The sequence below is a fragment of the Numenius arquata genome, chromosome 20 (assembly GCF_964106895.1).
Source record: "Numenius arquata chromosome 20, bNumArq3.hap1.1, whole genome shotgun sequence".
NCBI lineage: Eukaryota > Metazoa > Chordata > Aves > Charadriiformes > Scolopacidae > Numenius > Numenius arquata.
In genome coordinates, this window is record NC_133595.1 from 8,951,698 (window position 1) to 8,975,968 (window position 24,271).

Genomic DNA, 24,271 nt, shown 5'->3' on the forward strand with positions numbered 1-24,271 from the left:
CTGTGACTAATGCACCACTGTAAATGTCTGCGGCATCCGCAGCGCCGCTGCCGAGCGGGACGCGTGCCGGCTCTGCAGGACTCTGCTGGGGGGGGGTCGCTTATTTTTTATTTTTTGGTATTGCAGCAGAAATGCCCCTTTTGTGCCTCGGCTGAGCAGATGGCAGAACATTTCTGTGAAATATTGTCGTACACCAAAAGCACGTTGTCTTCTGCCTGTTGGGCAAGTGTCAACGTGCCTTTATTGATATTCTAAAGCATCAACGTGGTTTCTAAGCAGAAAATGTTTTCCTGTGTCTTTGAAGTCAAGGAGGTGCTCAGAAGAGAGAAGGTTACTCTCTGTCTAGCACTGATCTAAGCAGGAGCAGCAAAACCAACGTATAAGCTAATGCTTTCTTCTTCCGTTCTTTTTTGCTTGTTTATTGCCTTTTTAAGCTAACATCCATATTCTGGTGCTGCGTTAGAGGTGGTTGTTCTCTAATCCTGCTGATGTGTTAAAAAGAGAGAGGTAGTCTATAATAAAATAACAACAACCCCTTTTTTTTTTCTTAACCTTTCTTTCCTTCTAATTTTCAGTAGCTGAAAGCTACTGTAGCTGAGCCCGATCATGAGAGATCCTGTGACAACGCTGGCTATTTTATTATAAATTTCCTTTTTTTTTAAACCTCTCACTGGCACACTTAACTTCTGAATTTACAAGATTCTGAAGTATGATTTTTTGTCTCGATGACAGTGAATTTACAAGATTCTCAAGTAAAATTTTGCAGATTGCAAAACATGGGTTAATCCAGTTAACAGCAACAAATGGTGCAAATGTATATTATGCCAAATCCAGAATATTGCTTTTCTGTAGAGACTTTTGCTGGTCTATGGCACACTGCTTCGTAAACTCTCTTAGGGTGCTTTTTTTATTCTTTATGTAATCCAAAACTGTTTCTTGTTTTCAGGCCACAGAATGGTTCTATGATCCTGTACAACAGGAAGAAGGTGAAATACAGGAAAGATGGATATTGCTGGAAAAAAAGGAAAGATGGGAAAACCACCCGAGAGGATCACATGAAGCTGAAAGTCCAAGGAGTGGAGGTGGGGATCGGAGCGGGGCGGTTTGGGTGGTGGGAGGGCGCGAGGCAGCGGCTCCACAGGATACGTTCAACACGGAGTTGTCCACACACGCAGAAAATATTTGTGTTTGCTGAATTCCAGCTTTCTCCCCCTTGGCCCCCCAAAATATGCACGTGTTCTTTTGTACGACTTTGAGCAAAAATTGACTGTAGCTTCACCGTCTGATGGTGTTACCGCTCGGGCTGTCGGGCGGTTGTACGGCCGCGGTGTTGCGGGAACACACTGAAGTGTTGTCACCGAACATTTTTTGTAGAATATGTGCTTTTTGTATCAGGTACTTCACAAGGGGCATCAGACATCTCGGGGTGGGTTGCTGAGAATTTTTTTTAACCATGTAAGGTTTGTATGTCTGTGATTTGATTCTCACAAAATACCAGGTAGTTTCTGGTAGCAATTGCCATAATTTTCCGTCTGCTTGTTAAGTGTTGGTCTCACAGTATGCACAAGTAGAATTTCTGTTGAATTCAGACCAGAATCAGGCTCTGCTTCTAAGCACATTTTGAAGGAGGCCATTGCTCTACTGATGGCATTTTGCCATTCAAAGAAATTCAGATGGATGGTTTCACCTGACAGTATTTCTGGAATAAGCCTTTTTGCTCTAAAACATGTTGTTGTTTGACACAACTATTCTTTCTTAAACTCCATCTGTGTGAGGAAAGAGCTTTTTGATCGCACTGGTCACTTCTGATGTTAAAGATCTGCACAGATGTCGATAAGAAGTACATTTATTTAACTTTTTCTTTTATATTTTATTAAATGGGAATTACATATTCTGATAGTACAGTCCAGCTGCAGAGCTTTCCCTCGCTGGGTTCTGTAGGCAACAGGGCTGCATTCAGTGCTTTGGATGCTGAACTTGGGGCCAAAATGGTGAAAAGGCTGTTAAAATGTGTAATTGTAGCATTTAGCTGTGTCATCAAGAAATATTCTCCTTTCGACAAATGAATAGTGAAGCCGTAAGGGTATATATTTGTGTGAGCCGTATTGATTTCCGCAGTCAATAGACTGTGCGTGTCTCTGGGGCTAAAGCTGCACCCAGTTACACCAGCGTAACCCAGCCTGATTTGGGGCCTCTGGAATAACCGGTGTCACTCGGAGACCGGCAGGGCTTGACCCACTGTCCAGGGCTGTGTCCGGTCCCATCCTGGCAGAGGTTCCCCACGGTGCCCTCCATCCCCGCGGTGCCACCGGGCTCAGCGTGGGGACGTGGGGACACCGAGCGCCTGGAACACGGCTCCTGCTCCAGCTTCCCGCTGGGTGATTTGTCATTCTTACGTTCTGTCTGCTTTAATGAGGTTTTTGGGTTTAAAATAGTATTAAATGGATTGCATTATATTACACCAGAGAGGCATAACTCTGTTCCATAATTTTTACATCCAATAACAATGTTTTATTATGACAAGCCAAAAAAAAAAGTCAGCATAATAGAAACTGTGCGTTGTTTTTGTTTTGGGTGTGCAGAGCATGATTTAATTAACTTCTGTGAACCTTAACAACGCGGGACACCAAAGCGAGCCCTGCAGAGCTTGCCGGGAGGAGCGTGGTGGTGACCACGGGCTACCACACATACACAGGATTAATTAATTCTTTCTGATGTTCTTTCAAAGATGGAGCCACCAACCCCCAGACGTGGGTGTCCATGGCGATCACATTTAACTCAGCCTGCACTGAACCAAATAATTTCTGTTTTATTGAAGTGTGTGTTCTGGAGAGTAGCAAACCTGAGATGGGCTGTGAGGAGCTGGAGGACACAGCTCTCGGGGTTCCTTCCCGTGGCTGATCACATTCGCCTCTTCAGAAAATCAGCATCAAAGCACTTGCTTTGTGATTTGGATGTGCCAGGGTTCAGCCATTCATTCCTACATCTTTCTCCAGCTTAAGAGCCCTTCAGTACCTGATATTTTATCTCCAAGAAGGTACTTACACCCTCTCATGAGTCGTCCCTCAATCTTCTCCCTGCGAAGCCCAATGAGGCAGCTCCAAGCCTCCTGGCTCTGGCAGATGCGTGACGTGGCCAGTTTTACAGCCGATAGGTCTTGCAGCAGATAAAGCAACGACCGAGCAGAAACCTGGGTCCTGAGCCAACACTGTGAGCAATTAATGGCAATTTTTCCTGGGGCTCAAAGCTGGAGGAACGCAATTTTACATAAATCTCTGTGTTAAGTAGCACTAAGCGTGTATCAAAATCCAGATTGATCATCTAAGTGTTGAAAAGAAATTAATATTTCCTTCCCCTGGGTATTGGAGCGTACAAAGGAACTGATGATTCAAGTCGTAGTAATTTATGTATGAAAAGACAAAAGAAAAGAAACCAACAGGATCAGGCAATTAGAGATTTGGGACTGAAATTTAACTCCTGCATGAACCTGAGTCTGAAGCAGCCGGGTGTCCTGTAGAGACGTCTCTGGAAGCGCCTCTGGGGTGTCCGACCTGCCCTGGTGTGCCCTGGCCGTCCCGTCCTGCTGACCGGGCAGCACTGAGAGGCTGCTGCCAGTCTCTGCTCTGAACAAGGCAGAAAAAGTTCACTTTCTTGACCTCTAAGTGTTGCTCGGGCAGAATTATGTATTTTTAATCTTCTTAATTAATTACTCGATGAGTACACAGTGTTGCTTCACGGTGAGCATTACGGGTTTATGTTTCTGATCCCATCCTAATGGGAAGCAATGTTCTTTACTTGGACACATAGGCAACAGATTTAAAATAATAAAAAAGGCTTTTTTCAAAGTTGGAGTGATACTGTAGTTAACCACATTAGGGTTTAACAGGGCATGAAATAACTGTCTGCCTTGTGGCACTGCCAGATCATCTCAGCCACTCTCGCAGCCAGAAGATAAATAGGTATCATCGTCCCACTGATGGAAAAATACTCACAGAGCCGACGGCCGGGAGCATCGAGAGCATCCCAACAGAAACTGCGGCTCGTGTCAGGAGAAACACCTTGGCCCGTGAAGCTACTGACCAGCCAGTTCTGCAAAGGGATTTGTATTAGTGGATTTAATAATTAATTACTTCCTGAGTGTCATCAGTATGATGGCTTCTGCATCTTTCCAAGTTTTGGGTAAGGAAAAAAAATGCATTTTGAAACAAGAACTGTCTATCCTCATATAGACGGATTTGGTGAGCATGGACAATGCAGCTAAAGCAAATGCAGTGCATAAATAAGGAATAAACTAATCTAAATAGGAATACCCTAATTTAAATAAATAAGGAATAAGAGGAATAAACTAATTAACCACCCGGATGTTAAACGATAACTGTGTGAAATCCTCAAGCTATTGTCCTGGTTAGTGTCACTTTGCGTGAGGGCTGTGGATATTACTTGGTTAATCTGATGCGCAATCCTGTTAGTAATTGCTGGATAAACCAGGAAGGAGAAGTTAATTTGGCCTTTCCCGTAATATACCTCTTTGTGCAATTCTTTGTGGAATCCATTAAAAATCTCCAGTCAGTGATCCTTTTTAAAATTCTAATTAATTAGGATCCCTGGTGATGTGTTCCTAATCAATTCACATAATTAAAAATTTTAGCTAATAAATAATAGTAAGGGGAGTGTTGCAATAGCTTTAACATCGTTCCAGGTTGGTGGTGCTCCGACTTTTGGCTCTGCAGATGCATTTCCCTCTTCTTGTGCGTGAACCTTTCCAGGTGCCTATAAATGGTGCATTCATGTGAATTCGTAGTAAACTGCTGCTAAAATTAAAACAAGGTCATACTTTTATAGTAAATTTCCCCCTTGTCCTCTGCATTGTGGAAGGTCGGTGCCGATTCTGTTGCAGCTCATCCTCCATGGGGGGTATTGTGGTCTCCCCGGTGCCTGAAGAGCCGTGGGCGAAGGGGCTCCCGCTCTCGGGGCAGAGCCCGTGGGTCCTGGAGCTGCCCGGGGTGGGATTTTCCGAGTGTCCGGTGGGACCCCAGTCTGTGCACACCCCAGTTCTCCTCCATCATCGTCATCATCAGTGCATCCCTGCGGGGGCGGCAGCGGCACTGGGAGCCGAGCAGGGGCCCCGCAGCAGCCCCAGGACCTCAGCCCTGGCTCAGTCCAACACTGATCTCTGATGGGGGAGAGATCAGAGGAGAGCTCGTATATTTGAAATATCTTGTTCTCTCATATGTAGATATATATTATATCAGTACAATATGATGATCTTTATGAATTCCTTAAAAAAAATAAAAAAAGAAAAGGTAAAACTTGATTTAAGTCTTATTAAGAGAGAAACTCCCTTGTGGAGGTGGAGATGCAGAGTATCAATTTTGTATGCAAGACTTGTATTTAATTATTATCATAACAGTCCCTTAACACTATTACAGATTAGTCCATGAGGACAGGAATGGAAATTTTAGATTATTCAATTACTGCATAAACCCTGGGACATCGCTGTCAAAACTTTACAAAAGGTTTCTTTAGCGTTTGGGTCTGAAAATGCCGCGTTCCTAAACTCGGTGCTGCGCGGGCTGTGGAGCCCGGGTGATCATCGTCATTTACTCTTCCGGCGTGGGAGCTGGGAATACGCGCTCAGAACAAGATGGCTTTCCCTTTTAGTAAATGACCAAATGGGCTTTTCTGTATTATGTAAAATAACCCATCATGGAATATTAAACTGTAAAATGTTTTTACATTTCTCAATTCCCTGCTATTGTCGGTGAAATTTACTTGTAAGTTATTACTGGAGGGTGAAAGCAGGTTCTGAGATGGCACGTTCAAGCAGCACTAATCTGGAGAACTATTCCTAGGACGGTCTGATCCAATTCACTTTAATTTACATGGGCTTTGCTCGCCCTCAGAGGTGAGCTGTGTCGTTTGCAAACTAATTAGGATTGCATTGTTCAGTCGGGCTGCTTAATGCATTCCAGAGAAAGGATGTGGAATGGCTTTGGAGGAGCAATGAGAGTTTAATGTGAAAGGCTTGCTGAAAATATGGCACACACGTGTGCATACATTAACGCGCAGGAGAAACGCTGCTCGAGGAGGAGCGACAGTTTTTACACAAACCTGTTCTTTATCACCACTACTAAGGGAGATTTCCTTACATCGCTCCTAGTGTTTGACTTCTGCCGTTTCTAACCGGCCTTTCCCTTAATCTCCTGTAACTCGTTAGAGGGCCCAGAGTCCAACAGCATCTCCCGGCCGTGCCATGGGCACAAACGGGGACAGCGTCGACTCCTCGTGAGCTGTGGTGGGATTTCTTTCCCTTCCCTACTCGGGGTGTGTTTACGGCATCCAGAACGCAGGGTCGGGTGGGATCGTAATGATTCCTGTGTCTGTGGCGGTCCTGGGGAAATCAGGGAGCTGGTTTACCGTTTCTGGAGGGGAATATGGATTATCATTAAATCTGGAATGGGTCTCCTGAGAGTCTCTTCTGAAGGGAACATACATATCAATAATTCGTTTTCTATATCGGGATCCTAATGTATTCGCTTGCAGTAACATAAATTCACAGCAAATGGTCGTGGGTTTTGGCATCTTTTCCTAACGCCCTCTACGTGTCGAGGAGATTTTATTCTTCCACAGATCTGTAATGTAACTAATTCTTTAATTGCCGTAGCTTATTTTACAGTGTATAACTTCAGCAGTAAAAGCTTTCTTAATCTGGGCGTCTCGGCATGAGGATGGAGCTGAGCCTGGGACCCCTGGACGCCGGGGGAGACGCTCTGCCCCGGCCGGCATCGGGACCGCGTCACGCGGAGCCTCCGCTGGGAAACGGAGCCGCTGATGGGGGCTTCACAGGCGGGTGCCGGCGGGAATTCTGTGCTCAGAGACATGCTATCAGATATTTGCCTTTATTTCCTGCGTGGACTAACTCGTACCGAGCCACCGGTGCGTTGCTGTGCGACACTCCAGGAAAATGCCTCTTTGGGAGAGAACTTTTAGAGTTAAATGCTCCAAACTGGCCGCTCACGGAGCAGGTTATGGGCGTTACTGCTTCTGGGCAGCGCGGTGTGAGGGGAGAATGGACCAGGGGTGGCATGAAAGTCATCCTAAATACACTGGAGAAGCACAGCAGAGGCATTTAGGACAGTTATGGGGCTTGTGAAGTTGTGAAATAAGATGCCAAAGGGCTACAGGCAGTTGCAGTGCGTGGTGTGGCTTTACCCGGTAACCGGAGGCTGGGAAAACAGCAGAAAGGCTGAGAAAAGGGGGCTGAGTGATATGTGATGCGGATGCGTGTGGTACCGGGTGAGGAGCCGTCAAAGCCAGCCAGAAACAATGATGGGGGGATTCTTCCGAGCTTACGTGGGGTCCGTGGGGACCAGGACCCCTCTTTGGGTGGTGGCAGGTGGCCTGTGGGCAAGTTGTGCCCAAGTCAACGGCAACTGTCCCGTCAGCATGAGGCAACAGGTTTGCAGCAGCGCTTCAGGTAATTGCTTTGTAATTGACTGCATCCCCTTTTCCCCCCGTTTAATAAATAGCATGAGTAGAGCTGAGCCACGTGTGGTGGGATCACAATGCAAACCCCATTCGCTAAAGTCTGAACGCTTTTCATTTAGCGTGTAAAGGCAGTTTGGGTGTGAGTTATTCCAAAAGGATCTCTGTGGACTAATGACATTAGTGTCGAGATAGATTGAAATTGTGTGAGTAATTGGTGCTGCGGCTGCAGCCCGCGCGGTGGGGAGCGAGATGGGACGCGGGGCCGTGGGCGCGCTCCTCGCGTGGGGAGATGGGTGGGTGGATGGTGGGTCCAGAGCCGTGGGGTGACAAACACCAGCCCTGGCCTCGGATCTGCAATGTGGGTGTCGCTCCCCTTTCTCCATCTTCCTCTCCATTTGCCCTCAAAGCAGCAACAAACTTTGTACTTCTTCCTGGACCCCCCAGAAAGCAAACCACAACAAACAAAAGATTTAATATACATATATTTATATATTATTTAGCCATCTTTATTAAATAAAATGTTAGAACAAGTGTGCAGACACAGAACAAGCTAGCAGCCCCCCCGTACCCCTCTCTGAAACGTGAGGTTTGTGTCACTGCAAAGGCTGCACGGCACAAATACACGTTGACATTTATATTGACTATTTCAGTTTAGAGAAATTCAAAATTAAATATATTTTCTGCCAGCTCTGTGGGAAAATCCATTTACGAAAACAAAATCCAATAGGAGATCTAAAGATTGGTGGCCAGGAATGAAATATTTTAAGAATAAAATATATGGAGATTGGATTGCTGGATCTGTGGTCTCGGTTTAATGTGCTGGGGACTGGGGATGGGAGCGGAGGTTTATTGCCCCGGACTTTATCCCGGTGTTTGCAATTTAGATGAGAAAGTTTACAGCAAAAAAAACCCAACAACCAACTTTAGTACTTTTTGGACCGGAGACAGCGGTCTGATCCACGTTTGTGGGCACACGGGTGTCTCTGTGCGTGCCCAGGGAGGGCAGCTCTCTGGCCGGGGGTGTCTCGTCTCGTGGCTCCCGCAGCGTTTCCCTGGGGAGAGCTCGCTCCGTTCCTCCCTGGAGGAAGAGGTTTCCTTTCCTGTGGGGATCCCGGCGGCTGCGCGGAGGATCCAGATGCTGGAGCAGCGTGTGCCTTGTAATCTCGTAATTGCGCTGTGGGCTGTGACGGAGATAAGGGCTTCCTCTGGAAACGAGGAGCCTCGGTGTCTCTGCGTTACGCGCTTGGGTTTTAATGTGTTTATATTTATTTATTTATTTCACCGTGCGCTGGAAAGGAAAGCAAAACTCGTTTGCTGTATTACTGCTAATTTTGTATGCATCAGAGATGCATTAAACATTTTAATTTCCTGAGTTCCCGTTGGAAGAGCGGGTATCGCCTGCCAAGGTGTGGGTGGGGAGGGGAGTGAGAGCAGAGTTGTGTCAAGAGGTTTGAAGGCACTGGAGTTCCTGAACAAAATCTGGTTTTGTCCCCAAAACGCAGGACAGACACAAAAGCTGGAAAAACAGAATTTCAGTGTGTGGCCTTGTCCTGCACATGGGCACATGTCAATAGCCACCGCTTTGCAGGGTATTATTTGCTCACCCTTTCTATAGGCAAGAGATAAGAATTAATTAGCCAGTGTTTGTACAACTCTTTGGAAATAGAAAGCATTAGTTGCATATTTAATTCCCTGTTGTCAGGAGCGGGGCTGGGGTGCCCCTCGCCGGGCAGCGGGGGTCAGTGCTTCGCTCCTGCCCGGCGGTGGGTGCCCCTCTCACGCGTTGGGAGCCGCCGTGGTGGTCTCCGGGAAATGCATGTACCTGCCCCTAATGGCAGGGGTTGCGTGAACAAGGTCTGGGGAACCGAGATGCCCCGGGATGCAGGCGGGATGCTGTGTCCTACCTGGATGCCGTGTGTCTGCGAGCAGCAGACAGTGAGAGTTGCATTTATCGGCTCAGCTTGATGCTGTGTCGGGGTTTTGTAGACGGTCTCACTTTGGGTGCCAATGGTTCGCAAAATAAAAAAGTGCCTCAACCAGCTCCTGGAAAAGAACCTTGTTGCAAAAAAACCCCAAACACCAAAACCAACCAACTAAAACCAAAAGCAGGCAAGCATCTCAAACGCAAGGGCACTAATGAGATGTTGGCCCCTGCTGAGGTAGTGGAGACGATGGCTGGTGATGGGATGGAGCTGACAGGAACAAGATCGTTGGTGTTTTCTACTCACTGGATGTGCCGGGTTTGAAATCGTGGTACAGCCACTGAGCAAAGCAAATACTCTGTTTCTTAGAGTAAGTTCACTGGTGTTCTCTCGGGGACTCAGGTGAACTGGGGTTGTTCAGCGCTTCCCAGGAGACACACAGCACCCCGTGGGGTACGCTTGTAGCCAAAGCTGAGACAAGGTGGTTACCCAAACCTCAAGGAATTAGTTTGAAACAGGAGCTATTTTTACTGTGTCTGCTGTAGGTCAAATTAAAATAAAAAAATCCAAGGGAGAGAGAGCTGTATTGTGTCCATGCTACAACAAGAAAGCAAAAGTCACCCTGTTGGCAATTAAAATAACAGAGTAAATGTAAGTTATTGTATTTCAGAGGGAAAAACTATTTGTCTGCTCCCTGCGCGTCTTAAAAATGTCATAGACGTTGGGCTATGTTTAGCAGCTGCCTCATCTTTGCAAAATATCCTTTCCTTATAACTGTATGATAATGTATGCATCCGTTCCGGCGTTTCCATATTTCTGCTGCCATCGCGTGGCTGCTGAGGATTCACCGCGCTCGCCCATGAGGGGAGAGACCCCGCGTCTCCCAGGGGGCTGCTGTCCCTGTCGGCATGGCCAGAGACCCCCGGGGCAGCCGGCGTCCCCAGCCGGAGCCTCCCTCCATCCCTTTGTGCTGCTTTTGCTGTTCTGTCCCCACTGCCGGGCTCCGGGGCCCCGTGGCTCCTGCTCTCCCAGACGATGCTCCTCAGCTTCCTCCGCTCCCGTGCCAATGCCGTGCCGGCAGCTCTGCCATCCTGCCCTCTGTGTTAGAAGGCAGCAGGATGCAGTGAATTTGTGTCTGTGCTTTCAGTCAGACCCCCCCGCACTCAGCTTTGAGCTCCCCGGGCAGCCTCTCCCCCGGGTGCCCCTTTGGATCAGCTCAGGATCACACAGGCAGCTCATCCCTGTGATTTCCAGCTCCCCACCTCCTAAGTGTTTACCAGAGCATGCTGAAAAATAGCCAGCCAACCTTGGGAACCTGATGAGGCTCGGTTTTATTTTTTTCCTCCCTCTTCTACGCTGGGATCAAAAAAAAAAAAATATGTTTTCAAGGGCACAGGCCTGGGCTCGTGCTCCGGTTCTGCTCTGACCCAAAGCAGAGCTTCAGGTGCCGGTCCCCGGCGGGTGCCGTAGCCATCAGGCTCTCGGATGCCCCGCGTGGGACCTCTCATGATAAACCTGTACCTAAACATCTCAGTTAAGTGTTTGAGGGGGCAGATAGTGGTGATTTGTGACAGCAGAAGCTTTTCCCATCTCCGGCTAGAATACCTCTCTCTCCTTTGTCCCAGCGGGTATTTACATATCTACGCTGCGCAGCCCCAGGGTTCAGGTCGCGATGGGGACGCTGATCCCCATCCAGGACTGGGCCCGCTGCCCCGGCTGCGCCCCAGCAGCATCCCCCCCCGCTGCCCCGGCACCTCCGGAGTCCGGTCCCCATCTCCTCTGGATCTCGGGACTCTTGCTGGGGTGCTGTTACCCGGACTGCCCACCTCCATGAGACAACTGCTGTGATCTAGAAGAAAAATCCAAAAATTTTTTTTAAAAAAATCACATTTCATTTTGAGCTTGCACCATTAATTTGGAGTGCTGCTTTTAAAATTATTTCGAAAGAATAAAAACCTGGTAGTGACACAAAAACTCTGTGGATTAGAACCAGGGAAGACTTGAAGTTCCTCTGTAATTGCAAAGCTTTGCGAAGCTACCCTTGGCTTTATGTGGGTTCTGAAAATAGGGTAAAACAACCCTGAACTTTTATAAGGTAACTGGCTTTCACGAAATTCAAGGTCCAGATCTCCAAATTAATGAGTAAGCGAGGACTGGGGTCTCCCCGTGCGGAGCCGAGGGCTGGTGCTGGCACCTCGGTGTGCGGTGGCCGCGGTGGTCGGTGGGGCTGTGTGGGGCAGCCGTCCCCCGCCACCACCACCCCGCGCCCCTCCGGCACAGCCCACGGCTGCTGCTTGTCACCTGCTGCAACAAATAACTTGTAGTTTTCCATGAAAAAGCCCCGTGCTACTAAGGACTGCAACATTTTAGAGCACTATAAATAGGTTTTTGAAGATTATGCCTTCTGTCTGACCCAAGTATGTTCCATAATACTGCGTGGGCGTTTCTGTTGATGGTTACACTTTGCCTGCAGTTTTTGTACGCCTGTTGCCATAAACAAATTTTGAATAAAACAAGAACGAGGAAATATTTTCATGCTTAATCACTGGGAGTTGGTTACACGGGTGCCTGTGGGGCTGATGCTCCAGCTGCCTTGCGTGGGGAAGAGCTTTGCCCCTTCCTCGTCCTCCTGTGGGCCAGGCTCGCTCTCGTCCGTGGGGACAGTTTCCATTCGGTACGTAACGTCTTACCTGCCACGGCCAGAACAATTTATTACAGCTTTTTCCTACTAAAGGGAAGCATGTTTTTGAGCTTAAAAAGATGAAATACCTTCTCCTTTCCTTCCTCCCATGTTCTTCCCTTCGTGCCTCTAAGAGAGAAGGCTGTGTCCAACGCTTGCACTTAATTTTTAATGATAGTTTCCGTCTGTTCAGCTTTTTGTAGGCTATGTGTAGCTCTCTGAAGACAGAGCTGCAGACTCTTCGGAAAACAAATGAGTAGTACGAAATATAACAAAACTCTTACAGACCGGTTGCAGCCTAGAAATGGCCTTTCCCTCCAGCGTGAGACCAGGCGCGGGATGATGCTCCTGCTGGGCCGCCCTGTGCTCTGCACAACGCAAACCCATTAGGAAAACAAATATGTCTCTCTTAACTAATGATTAAAATGTCCATTTACATGATACCTGTTAGAGTTTGACATCCGCCTGTCTTGACGTTCAGCCTGTTCCTTTGGGTGTTGGGCTCGGCTCCTGATTTTTCTGGGTGAGCCCGAGATGCCGGTGCGACCAGCTGTGACTGGTGTGACCTTGTGTGCTCGGGGACCGGCATCTGGAGCCCGGGAGAATGGCTGGCAGTTCGGTCACTAATGGTGATGCTTTTTTGGTTCATTGCCTCATTATCCGTCTGTCACAACAGAATTCCGTGGAGGTAAAGGCGTGTGCGGCGGTGGCTGCGTGGCGTGTGAGGGGTCCCCGCGCCGGCGCCCCCAGCCCCATCTCCATCCTTCGGGCCGGCAGAGCCGCAGAGAAAGATCCCAAACCCCAGAGGCCCTTTGGGGCCCTGTTTGTCGCGCTTTTGAATTAACGCTTCTTGAACTGCAGTAATTGTATAAAATATGTGGAAGAGTTTCGATTGCAAACCCAAAATCTGAAGGTTTATTAATGGCTGGAGGGCACTGGGATTTAATACTTGCCTGTTGTCTTGTCAAGTCACAGCATTTAAAAAAACAGCGGCGGTTGAGATGACTCTATATATAGCAGCTTTATTTGAATAGTCTGCATAGCTTTCAAAGTAAATATTAATTCCATTATGCTATAAAGTGTTATTTATCATGACAGAAAGCCATAAAGTTATTTTACTAGAATATAGCCAGTAAATTCCATATCCTAGATGAGATAGAGCACACACTGAACTCCAGCAGCAGTTACCCAAGGTACGTTATACCTGTCGGCATTAAGCACAGGTAAAGGTGGGTCGTGGCTGAAGCTTCTGCAGAGACCCCTCTTCAGCCTGTACCCAGCGTCATCCGGCGACGGGACCCACGTCCCTGCAAGCCCCGGCCGGGGCCGGAGAGCAAAGTGCCACGGAGCAGTGACTCCCTGGTACTGCTTCCTGCGTGTTATATGTTTGACTTCTTTAATTACCTAAATTACTCATTAAAAGTGCCTCATAATTGCCTGACTCTGAGGTATTGCGAGAAGTCTAGATTTTAATTATGCTTTTTTTTTTTTTTTTAAAAACGTATTGCGTTTAGACTTGTACAAGGTGATAAAAAGATGGGTTTTCACTAATTGTTGTTCTAAATGAGGGTAGGTGTCCCTGCCACAGGTGTGGGTGAAAGCGGTCAGGACTTTATCCTTCTCCATGGAGTGTGGATGGGGTTAAACTGGCAGCTTCCCCGGGCTTGATCTGTGGATCAATGATTTCTCCCGAGAAAGGGGGATGCTCCAGCTCTGCAGCCTCCTGGGCAGAGCCACTGTTGTGACAGTCCGGAGGATGTGGCACAATATTACAGATTTCAGTGGGTTTAAGAATGCTGTCGCTGATTGCAGCCCTCGGTGTGGACTGACCTTCAGCGTAGATTAGATCTTCCATTTTATAGCAGAAAACAATAACCAGGGAAACATTAAGGTTCATCAGCAGTTGGATGCGCTTCTGCTCGTGGAACAGCGAAGGCTATCTGCCAAAAATTATTGACTTCTTGTTGACTTTTAGCCACAAAAATAACTCTTTTTATATATAACCTATGAGAGCTGTGCAGTGACTGGTATTAGAGGAAAAGCCCGATAGAGTATTGAATAAAATAATTAGTTTTAAAAAATTTTAGGTATAATTTCTTTTTCTTTAATGGCTAATAAATATCAGCCACCCATGTCACAAAGTGTTGCCCAAAGCAGAAGAAGAGTATATAGTTCATTGTATCATATTTGTAAATATTTTATATATTTGTGTGAAAAATGGGGAGAGAAAAAGGCTCATTTCATCAGAAATGTCTGTAAGATCGACTAGATTGCCTTCGATACCAGAAAGATTAAAACTGCGAGATTGTCATTGGAGGACTGTTCAGATATCAAAGGATCTTCTCAGCGTGCAACCATCCAGTATTTGAATTGTAAAAACACCTTTGAAATTGCTCAACTCTTCATTAAACAAACAAAAAATCTGAAGTGGATTGGGGATAGTTCATGATTTTAACGTTAGATTATCAAAATAAAAGAAAAATGTGTAACAATTGTAGAAAGTCCATTTTAGGAGGAAAAACCCCAAGCAGAAGATTGTTAGCTGTAATGTTTCTTGATATCCTGTAGCCAGGAGGGTGCATTAATTAAAATATGGATTGCAAGGTCAAGAGGAACGACTGTGATCATCTGAGCTGTGTAGTGCACATCGGAAAATTCCACCTGAATTCAGTCCGTGACTTCTCATTGAGCCATTATCTTTCAGAAGGATGTTGGTCATGATTTAAAGATAGGACAAGTCAGAGAATCTGCTGCGTGCTTAGGGACGATGCTTCAGGGGGCTAATTGCTTGTACTCCTCAAATGCTTCCTTTGTGGCTGCGCTGGCTCCGTCCCCACCTTCCAGGAGCCCACAGCTGGATCTCCTCCACCCGGCAGCGTCGGCAGCGCCATGGAGAGGGATGGAGCGGGGTTCACCACAGCCCCGTGCCTCTGTGGGACCCTCGAGGAGATGGGAGCACAGCAGGGACCGCTCTACAGGGCGGTGGGCAGGGGGACATCAGCTGTGGGGACCGTCGGTCACCTCTGGCAAGAGCCTCTCCTCTGACTGTGGAAGAGCCTATGGAAATGGGCTGTCCTAAACCTGGGCTGAAGAGAACCTTTCCAAATGCCTGTAGCTTCCCCATTCCCTTTATTTTTCACTTGGGTTTCATTAAGTTTTCTGGAATTACACCAGGGCAGGTTTGACGGAGTCCCTGTGTGCTTTTGTGAGTCTGGTGCAGACCTTGCTGCTTTTCCCAGTTTCCATCTGCTTGATATTTCTGAGTTTATTCACCCCAGGATTTTGTGAGAGCTTCTTACACCGTGCACAACACGTACTGCCCAAGTCCTGCTTCTTACCTCCCACCCATCCCTTCTCTGTGGGATTCCTGGCTTCCATAAAAAGTTCCTCCCACTTATTCCTGAGGTCTGTATCCCTCGCTCCCAGACTGGGTGGGTCTGTGGCTGTGTTCAAGGTGTGTTGTTCAACGAGGCACGTTTTCTCAAAGAAAAGCAAAGTTCTTGTTCAGGAAACCACAGTTTTCTTTCTTACGTTCTTTTTCTTTGAGTTTGATTTTTAGGTTGCATGAAATAGCTTTATTTATAATTTGTTGGTTTTTTTCCTACTGGAAGCTCAGGCAAAGCCTATGGTTCTCAGCCGATGGTGCTGTGCAGCCAGAGCCCTCGGTGATGCACGTGGGGAAAAAGACGTTGTAGACTTGTCTACGTGGTGTGGAGCAGTAACCCAACTGCTGGCACGAATGCAAAGCTAGAGAGAGAGTCTACCAAATAAAGTTTAATTATAGTAGGTTGTAAAAATATCACGGTGGAAAATTTGCAAGGTGGGACAGCGTGCGCTGTGAGGGGAATCGGTGGAACTGAAGAAGCTGCCCCAAGGTTGGGCTGGTGGGTCTGCATGGGGAGAGGCAAAATCCTGAACGGACTTGAATGGAGTCCCAGCTGGTCCCTCTGTGGGGGGGAGAGGGCTGGGGCAGGGTGTACGTGTCCCCCTGACTGCTAACGAGGCAGGAGGAAACATCATCAAATGCTGGAGCCAGTTCCCAGCCCAGAGGAGAGGGAGCTGCCCGAGGCCGTGCCTCGGCACCGGCATGGCTGGTACAAACAAGCCCAGATGCCCTGGACAGGGGGACAACGCAAGAGGGACAATTTGGGTGTCAAAGGCCGCTGACAGATCGCCTTGGTCAGGAGCCGCCTGCGGGTCGGCACAGCCGGGGACTCGGCGCCGGCCAGGAGATGAGTCGGGGCCGTGCCCTCTCCACTCCCCGCGGCCGGAGGCACGAAACCGACCCGGGAGAGACAGAAACAGAACCTGAATTTTAACGCGGGTTTATAAAATGCTTCTGGTGACATTGCATGGCAGGAGGATCAGTTCCCCGCTTTCTGCTGTGCCACATCACTTCTTTTACGCATTGTTTCTGGTCACAGCAGTCCTGCAAGTTGTTTTAAATCACTTTTGTTGCTCTTTCTAGACAAGTACTCGTGTTTCCCCATTCCCTCCAGTCACTGCTGCCTAAAGCCTTCCCGCATCCTCTGAAAACCTCCCTGTCCTCCCAGCAGCCCCCCTCAAACCACTGATGCCTGGTCAGCGTGGTCCTTCCCCGCCATCCCAACTCCGTCACCTTTTCTTTGGATCCCATTGGTGGCATCTTGGCTCTTTCTGCGCCCATTTCAAGGCCCTCTTCTTCACCTGTAATGTTTTTAGAGTTTTGCCCCATTGACGTGTTCTTGTCCTGATTTCCCACTTGGTTCTGTAGTTCCCTTCACCCCTTCCAATTCTGTCTCCTTGTCCACCATCTCTCACTCTCCAGACCTGTCCATCTGGGGTTGTATCCAACGTCTTCACCTCCTCTGCCCTCGTTTGCCATCCCTGCACTACGCTGCATGTTCTTTGGGGCATGCAATGTGCCTTCGTCTTTTCAGGAGCGCGCTGCGTGCGTCTGCAGGGCTGTATAAATGATTAACAGCACTGATGATAAAATGTAGGGCATGGTGTGTTTTTGGATAGGAACTACATTGCCATTGAGGATACATCTTGCTTCGAGTGATGTAAATGTCTTTCACCAAGTAAAAGGAGCGTCTAGGACCTGCACGAAAGTTCTATTTTTATTGCATGAGGCTCAGGGTAAGAAGCAAGACCTTGAAACGCTTCATCTGTACGGGTGAGGGGTTTTATTATTGTACGTAAACAGAAGTAGCTCCAGCTCTGGATTTTGGATTTTTCCTCCCTGAGACCCTTGAGGAACGTGCTCAAGAGATGTGCCATCAGCAGTGTCCAGACGTCTTCTGGTCTTCACTTTCTGGGGGTCACTCTTTGAACTATTGATCGGATAACCATCTTTTTCATGATGGAGGAATTTCAATAGTGGTTTGCTCTTTGACTAAATGTAACGAGTTTCAAGATGTACTTTTTCTATGCCGGTCTCTGGCTTTCCATGCTGGACTCGAGAGGGCAGGAAGGGCCTGGCTGGGCAGTGGTGAGAAGCTATGGGTGAGCTCGGCTGTTGGCAATTCCCCACATAATCTGGGAAAATAAGAAAGCAGCCCTCGGGGAAGCTGTGGAGAAGCTGCCAGTCGAGGAGTAAACTGAACAGGGGGTAATGAGAGGGGACGGCGCTTCTCCTGCCCATCCAGCATCTGCCCAGTGGGTCTGAAGGTTGTAGCTGGAAGATGTGGGAAATGAGAGCAGACTGCCTCACTGCTTCCTCGCCCCTTCCCTATGTAATTAATCAACAGTTACAGCCTGTCAATTAGGCTAAGTGGGGAACAACATGTTTCTGTCATTTCAGCAACTTCAGTTGAAATGTGTTCCCACGGGCCGGGCTGGCGAGTGTAATCTGGTTTGGTTTCCTCATTATAGCTTCTGTCCCCTGGTTGGCAAACGAGGGAATTGGGTAAAACGGCCAGAAATGGCGCACGCTGTGGGTCAGCTGGAGAGACCCTCTGCTCTTGGAGCTGGTGAAGTTCTCAGGAAATGCCTTTGAGGAAGTTACAAGTGTCTAAATGGTTAAAGTTAAGCTTAATAAGGTCAAGGTACCCTGGGTGGCCAGGATGCCACCCTCTGTAGCCTGGTTCCACACCAGCAATGGTGTCGCTCTGTAGCATACGGGGGAGCAGGACCCCCTACGGCATCATGCAACGGGTCTGCGTTGGCTTTGGGTGAGTTATGGTCATTTTTTGAGCCCAGCATCATCAAACCGTCCTGAAAACCATGGAGGACTCAATGATCTTAAAGGTCCCTTCCAACCTAGATGATTCTATGAGTTGTCCAAGTGAGGAACCATAAAAATTCCCTGCCTCTGTACTCTGGTGCCTGATAAAGTGTTTTCTACCCAGGATCTTGGAGGAACATCCTTATTTTATGAATTACTTCAGGGAGAGGAGCAATCCCCACCAGGAAACCGTCAGGGAGGGTGGATTTTATTATATTTTGCCAGTAAACAAAAACCGGTACATTTAATACTTGCCCAAGTCCTGTGGGATCTCTCTGACTAATGCAAAATGACAGTTGTCACAATATTCCGTATAAATACCCGTCTATTTGCAGGTGTCTGTTCTATTTTTAATGTGATCCCACCTTTCTTGCTGTGAGGGAGAAAGGGATGATCGATGGACTCTGCATCTACGTCTATCATTTATATTGTTGTTCATAGGAATTCAAGGGGTTTAATGCACTCGCTAGCTTGCCACGGTAATTGTTATTCATGTAATTGAGCGGCAGAGCGCAGCCTGAGGAGGCGAAGGTGCCGTGATTGCCCGGCAGCTCCGCGCGGTGACGCAGGCGGTGGGTGCAGAGCCCTCGTCTGGGCCAGAGCAAGGTGCAATGGGTCAGCTCTAGAGAGGGTGAGACACGAAGTGGGGAAAAAAAAACAGATTTAAAAATATTAGGAGGATTTGTAATGTCTGATTCAAGTGCGCATGGTACAAGGACCGCTTTACGCCAGATTTTGATAAATTTACAGGCTGTTTCTTTAGTTTTGGTTTTATGTGTTTGATCTGGTATTAAGCAAACATTCTTATGTGGCTGGTATTTTTCCTTGTGGATAACTCGAGCCCTTAATGTATTAATTTGCATATATACGTATCTATTTATATACATATATATATTTACATTGCTATAATTTACTTGCGCGCATTCAGTGAATTATTCATGAAGGATGTTTTGAATTTTAATTCATCAGCATCTTGCTTAGCGCGGAGTGTCAGTGTATTTCTGACCTCAGAGAGAGGAAAATTCACCTGGATATTGGACACGTTCGCTTCCCGCAGCCATGGGAAGGGCTTTGCTGGAGCCCGGTGCAGGGAAGCATCCTGCTGCGGCTGCTCTCGCCCCGGTTCCTGCTGCACCCACCAACCCTCCCTCCCGCTCGCCGCAGGGGCTCCCAGTTTCAGGGACCCCAGTACGAGGAGCCCCCGAGCTGGTGCTCCCGGGTTTAACACCGACATAACCATAATATTGACCTCTAGTGGAAGGCGCCAGCTGAGGTATCGGCGTACTGGGTTTGATGCCGGGCTTAGGCAGCCTCAGCCAGCCTTTGCTTTGACTATTGAATAAAGCATTTTTGTAGCCTGCTCAAAATCCTCTGGCTGTGTTTACATTTTAATAGGCACTGCTGTAGAATAGAACATATTTTTATTGCTTACATTTATCAGTGAGAGCAAAACCTGAGTGCCTGGTTGCAGCTTTTGCAGAGAATACGTTCTTCTAAGTAATCAGTACACGAAACTATTTAGGGGAAAATACCATAGAATTTTTAACTTGTCAGATAACTATGCTGTGCCTGCGTTTGATTGCCGATATACATTATCGGGAAGAAACTCTATTTAAAAACAAAATTTTCAGCAATGTCAGCATGGAATAAAATAAGCAGGAAGTTGCATCTCTTTGTTTCATGCTAAAAGGGAGACCTCTATTACCTTCACTTAAAAAAAAAAAAAAAAAAAAGGAAGGAAAGTAAAATTAAATGAAGTGTGTAAGCTTTTGAAATTGCTTGTTCAAAACACGTTGCAATTGAAGCAGGATGGTTTGTCCACGGGCAGTTCCCATCACCTGGCGTCTGAACCAGAGCATGGCGTGAGTGAGGAGGAGGCTCGGATTCTGCCATCTGCAGGGAATTGGGGCTGATGGATCTGCTCGTAGAGCTCACGCGGGTCTGCTCGGGACCAACAGCTCCATCTGCAAAGCCCCCGCTTGGAAACTTTCCGGCGCTGATTTGGTGGGAAGCGTGGTGTCAATGGATGGGCAGAATCCCACGAGCTGCATTGCTGCTCGCTTAAATTGGACTCTGAAAAAGTTAAACCAAAGTTTTGGGTTTGAATATTAAATTGTTATTCAGACCCTGTTTTCCATTGGAAAAAATGGATGTTGATTAATCTAATTCTCTCAAATCAATTTCTTTTAAAGCAAATTGACTTTGTGTTTTGCTTAGCATGACTATTTGTAGGAAACAAACAGCTATTGGCACATTTACCAAAGAAAAAGTATGGATTAAATCATAGCTAAAATAGGAGATAGTTTTCAATATATAGTGATTTCAAACAATTTTGGTAGCCAGTGCTGGCAGCTTTCAGCTTTCACTCCTGTGAAGCATCAGCTCGTTGTGCTGTGCCTTTTCTGAGCCCTCTATAAAATGGGAAGGGGTATTTGATTATTGAGGGTAGGAAGTCTCTCTCAACCGCTAACAAATGTGGCATCACAGTGATTCCTTCTTACTTCTTCCTCTAACTTTGTGAATGTTACTTCCTTTTTTTTTTTTTTTTTTTGTCTGCACTTCAAGTGCTTCCCACATGCTCCATCTGCTTCGCAGCCTTTTGAATGGTATTTTCCCACCTTAGCAGGGATAATCCATCAAATTCCAGTGTGCGGCGTTATTAAGGCTGGGTGGCCGCCCTTTGAGCCTGGTGGTGCCGGCCGTGCTGCCGAAAACATGCATCACATGCCCAGAGCCCAGCGGATCTTTTTCTTCCGACCTTGCTCACCGCTAAAATATTGTCCTGTGGATATCAAATGAAAAGGGTACAACCTTATTTCTTCAAAGATCAGCCGATCTAGCCCAGAGGCGTAATAAAATTCCAAACTTTGCTTTTAGGAATCATCTTTTATAAGTAATATTTTTCAGAGTTAACTGGTAGGTACACAGTTGAGAAATAAAATACCGAGGCTCAGTGCCTTGGAGCTGTGTAGGGTTTTATGTTGTGGTGATGGCTCCGTTTCATTAGGAGAGTTACACGATGTAAAGATGGTCCCGTTTGCTGAGGAAGGGGTTTCAGAACCAGTTCTCTCACAGCGAGAACTGGTGTTTGGGTCTGCGCTGGTGCTCCCCACAAAAGCCTTTGAACATTTGGTCTGAAGCTCTCCGTCTCAGGGTGGAGACGCTTTCAAGTCACTACCATTAATCTCCAGAACTGTGAATACCTGGATTTGTTGTTAGAGTTAGAGCAAGGGCAGGGGCGTTGGGAAGCCCCAGGTCAGCAGGACCCCAGCCTGATCGTGCAGACCTTGGCTGCGAGCATCCCCGGTCCACGAGCATCCCCAGTCCTTGAGCATCCCCAATCCTTGAGCATCCCAGCCCACGCTGGCTGCGTGACCTTACACGGCGTGGGCAGGGACGATACAGCTGCCAGGTGAGAGCCTGAGTCTTGTCCGTGCGGTCTGTGCTCTGGCCATTGTTGGGTAAATGCAGAAAGCCCTATTTCAGTTTGTGGCAGTGAGAGCGCTGCTGTTTTTCATGCACAAAATGGGCTGTCTGTTGCCAAAACAGACTCTTGCCGTCTGCCCGTGGGTCTTGTGCCATCAGCAGCTGTGTTCGTGGGGAGGTTTTACGGCCACGTGGTGTCAGACGACGAATCCGGACTGCCATGCGAACGAGGTCATTAGGATTCTGTGCTTTTGCCTGTTAATGGTACCACAGAATAGTGATAATTATACAAAGCATCATTTAACATCATTGCCAGTGTGCTCTGCGCTTATTTATGCACATTTTCATTCAGTCAGCAGAACCCAGACTCTAAAAAGCACCCGATGAGTAGAGTATCCCATGGCTGTTACCGCGTTACCAGGCTGAAAGTGCCGCACTTGAGCCTGTTGTGCCACAGGCCAGCACGACAGCATCAGGTCTGGGGCATTTGCGACAAAAGTCTGCGCTGATGAAGACGTCGCCCATGCGTGGGGTCAGCACGTGGCGGGGAAACGGTGCAGTGTTTTCTGGGAGGTGCCAAATCCCAGATACTGGAGATGTTTCTGGAAATCCCAGGCAGGGAAGCGGTGCCGCTGCCTTCCGCGAGTCACAAACACGGGAAAATGTGCTCCTGCCGCAGCGTCTGTGTTTGGGAGGTGCAGGGCAACCCCCCCGGGCAGCCTCTGACACCGCCTGCCCTCCCACGCTGGCACAGAGCTTCCCCTGTCTCTAAAATGAACTTCTATTTGTGCTTACTGATAACCAGTTATTGAGGGGGAAGACAAAAGACAGTCACAGTCTCGTACGTCCCCTTCAGTTCTGTGGGCAGAGGGGCCCTTTGGGGGTTTCCCTGCACGTGGTTCAAACTCTTGACTTGTTTAATGAGATATGACCTTGAAGTAAATTTGTCTATTAACTGGAAGTCGTGGAAGCAGATATTAAAAATGGACTTCATTTTATTTTACAAGGAGTCAGGGCATGTCAGGCTGCTTATAATTAGTAATAAACTTATCTCTGCCTGACTACTTTTTATGATGTTTTTATTTTTTATTGATATAATCACGCTTACGCCGATCATTCCTCGGGGGCAATAATGGGGTTGCTGTAAGAGAAACGCCTCCTGTTTTGTCAGTGGGATCTTCCAGGTTTTCTTTTGGCTTGGCAGCTCTTTAGCAATAACATCTCTGGTGCTTAAGTTCATCTTTCCGATTGCTCACACCTGAAGCTGGGGAAAACCGACCGCACTTTGCTTCCTGCAGTAACAAGGAAGGGCTCGTAACGCTCAGGCAAAATGCATCTGCCTTTTCTGATTTTTAACTGAGACCTGCTGCGCTCATGTTTCTTTTTATAAACAGAATGCTAAGAAATATCCTCAAGATGAAGGGGGAAAAAAAAAGGGATCAAATGCAGATTTTACTCCATGGGCCTCTGTCTCAGCGCTGCGTGTCACGAAGCTGATCTGCCCAGCCTTAGTGCAGTGGCCCAGGCTGGAAGTGCCAGCTCAGTGCTGAGCGCCGGTGCCTAATGCCTCGCGGAGATGCTGAGTGATATATTTGACTGTTATTTTTGGCAAGATCTGGAGATGTTCCAGATATGTAGATTCCCATCTGCTTTTTGGCTTCTCGTTGCCTTCCTGTATCTCACCTGGGCTGAGACATCTAAGACTGCTCTCCCAGTGGGGAGGTGATCCCATACGTGGGCAGCACGGGACAGCCGGGGTCTTGCTCTTCATCTCCTTCCACACCTGAATTCAGCATTTGGAGATGAGCCTCTGGCTGTTTCTCCATCCTGCTGGCCTAAAAAAGAAAGCGCAGGGACGTTTTCCTGCTGCAGCAGCACTGAAGGTTGCTGTTCTCTACCCCCGGAGGGGAGCAGCTCCCCCAGCCTCGGGGCGTCCCCTCACCCCTGTCCTGGGGTGATGCAGGGGTCTCACGCGGGTGGGGGTTCACCCGGCTGGTGCCGGGGTCTGCAGTGCTGGGGAAGGGGCGGAGGGGGAGCGGGGACGTGCAGCGTCGGATCCGGGCAGACCCTCCCCGGGCCACCGCCGAGAGGGACGTGCTGGGTACCAGGGTACGGCCGGGACATCGTCCCTCGTCCCCGCGGTGCCGGAGCGGCTGCAGGCGGGCACCCGGGGCGCAGACACGCCAGCAAACAGGAGTTTGGTCAGACCTGAGCCAGGCTCTTCCTTCCTGCCGCTTTAAGCTCCTGTTGCTGGGGGGGTGAGACGGTCTCTGGAAGCAGGCTTGCTGGGGGGGGGGGGGGGGGCGGTGGGGTCGATTTCTGTGCGACGTGAGACCCCAGCTCCTGGAGGGGGGAGATGCCCCCTGTGGACGGGACTGTCATTGGCAAACACAGAGCTCTCTGTTGGCGTTTATTGCGTTACAGGAACAATTCCCCCGCTGCAGAGCAGGAGAGGGTTTGTTCCGCTTTGCTGCGTTGCCGTGTTGGCTGACCCCTCTCCCCGCCGCGGGAGGAGCCATCCAGTCTGTTAAATGTCCTGGGGAGTGG

General features: G+C 48.1%; 1 protein-coding gene across 1 annotated transcript in view; it reads left to right on the forward strand.

Annotated features, from left to right (window-relative positions):
• The window catches only part of CAMTA1 (calmodulin binding transcription activator 1), a 267,647-nt gene that overhangs the window by 94,824 nt on the left and 148,552 nt on the right, over nucleotides 1-24,271 (forward strand). Inside the window, exon 5 of the mRNA XM_074161814.1 lies at nucleotides 947-1,082. Within this exon, the coding sequence (XP_074017915.1) occupies nucleotides 947-1,082 (136 nt within the window). The remainder of the gene's footprint in view (nucleotides 1-946; nucleotides 1,083-24,271) is intronic.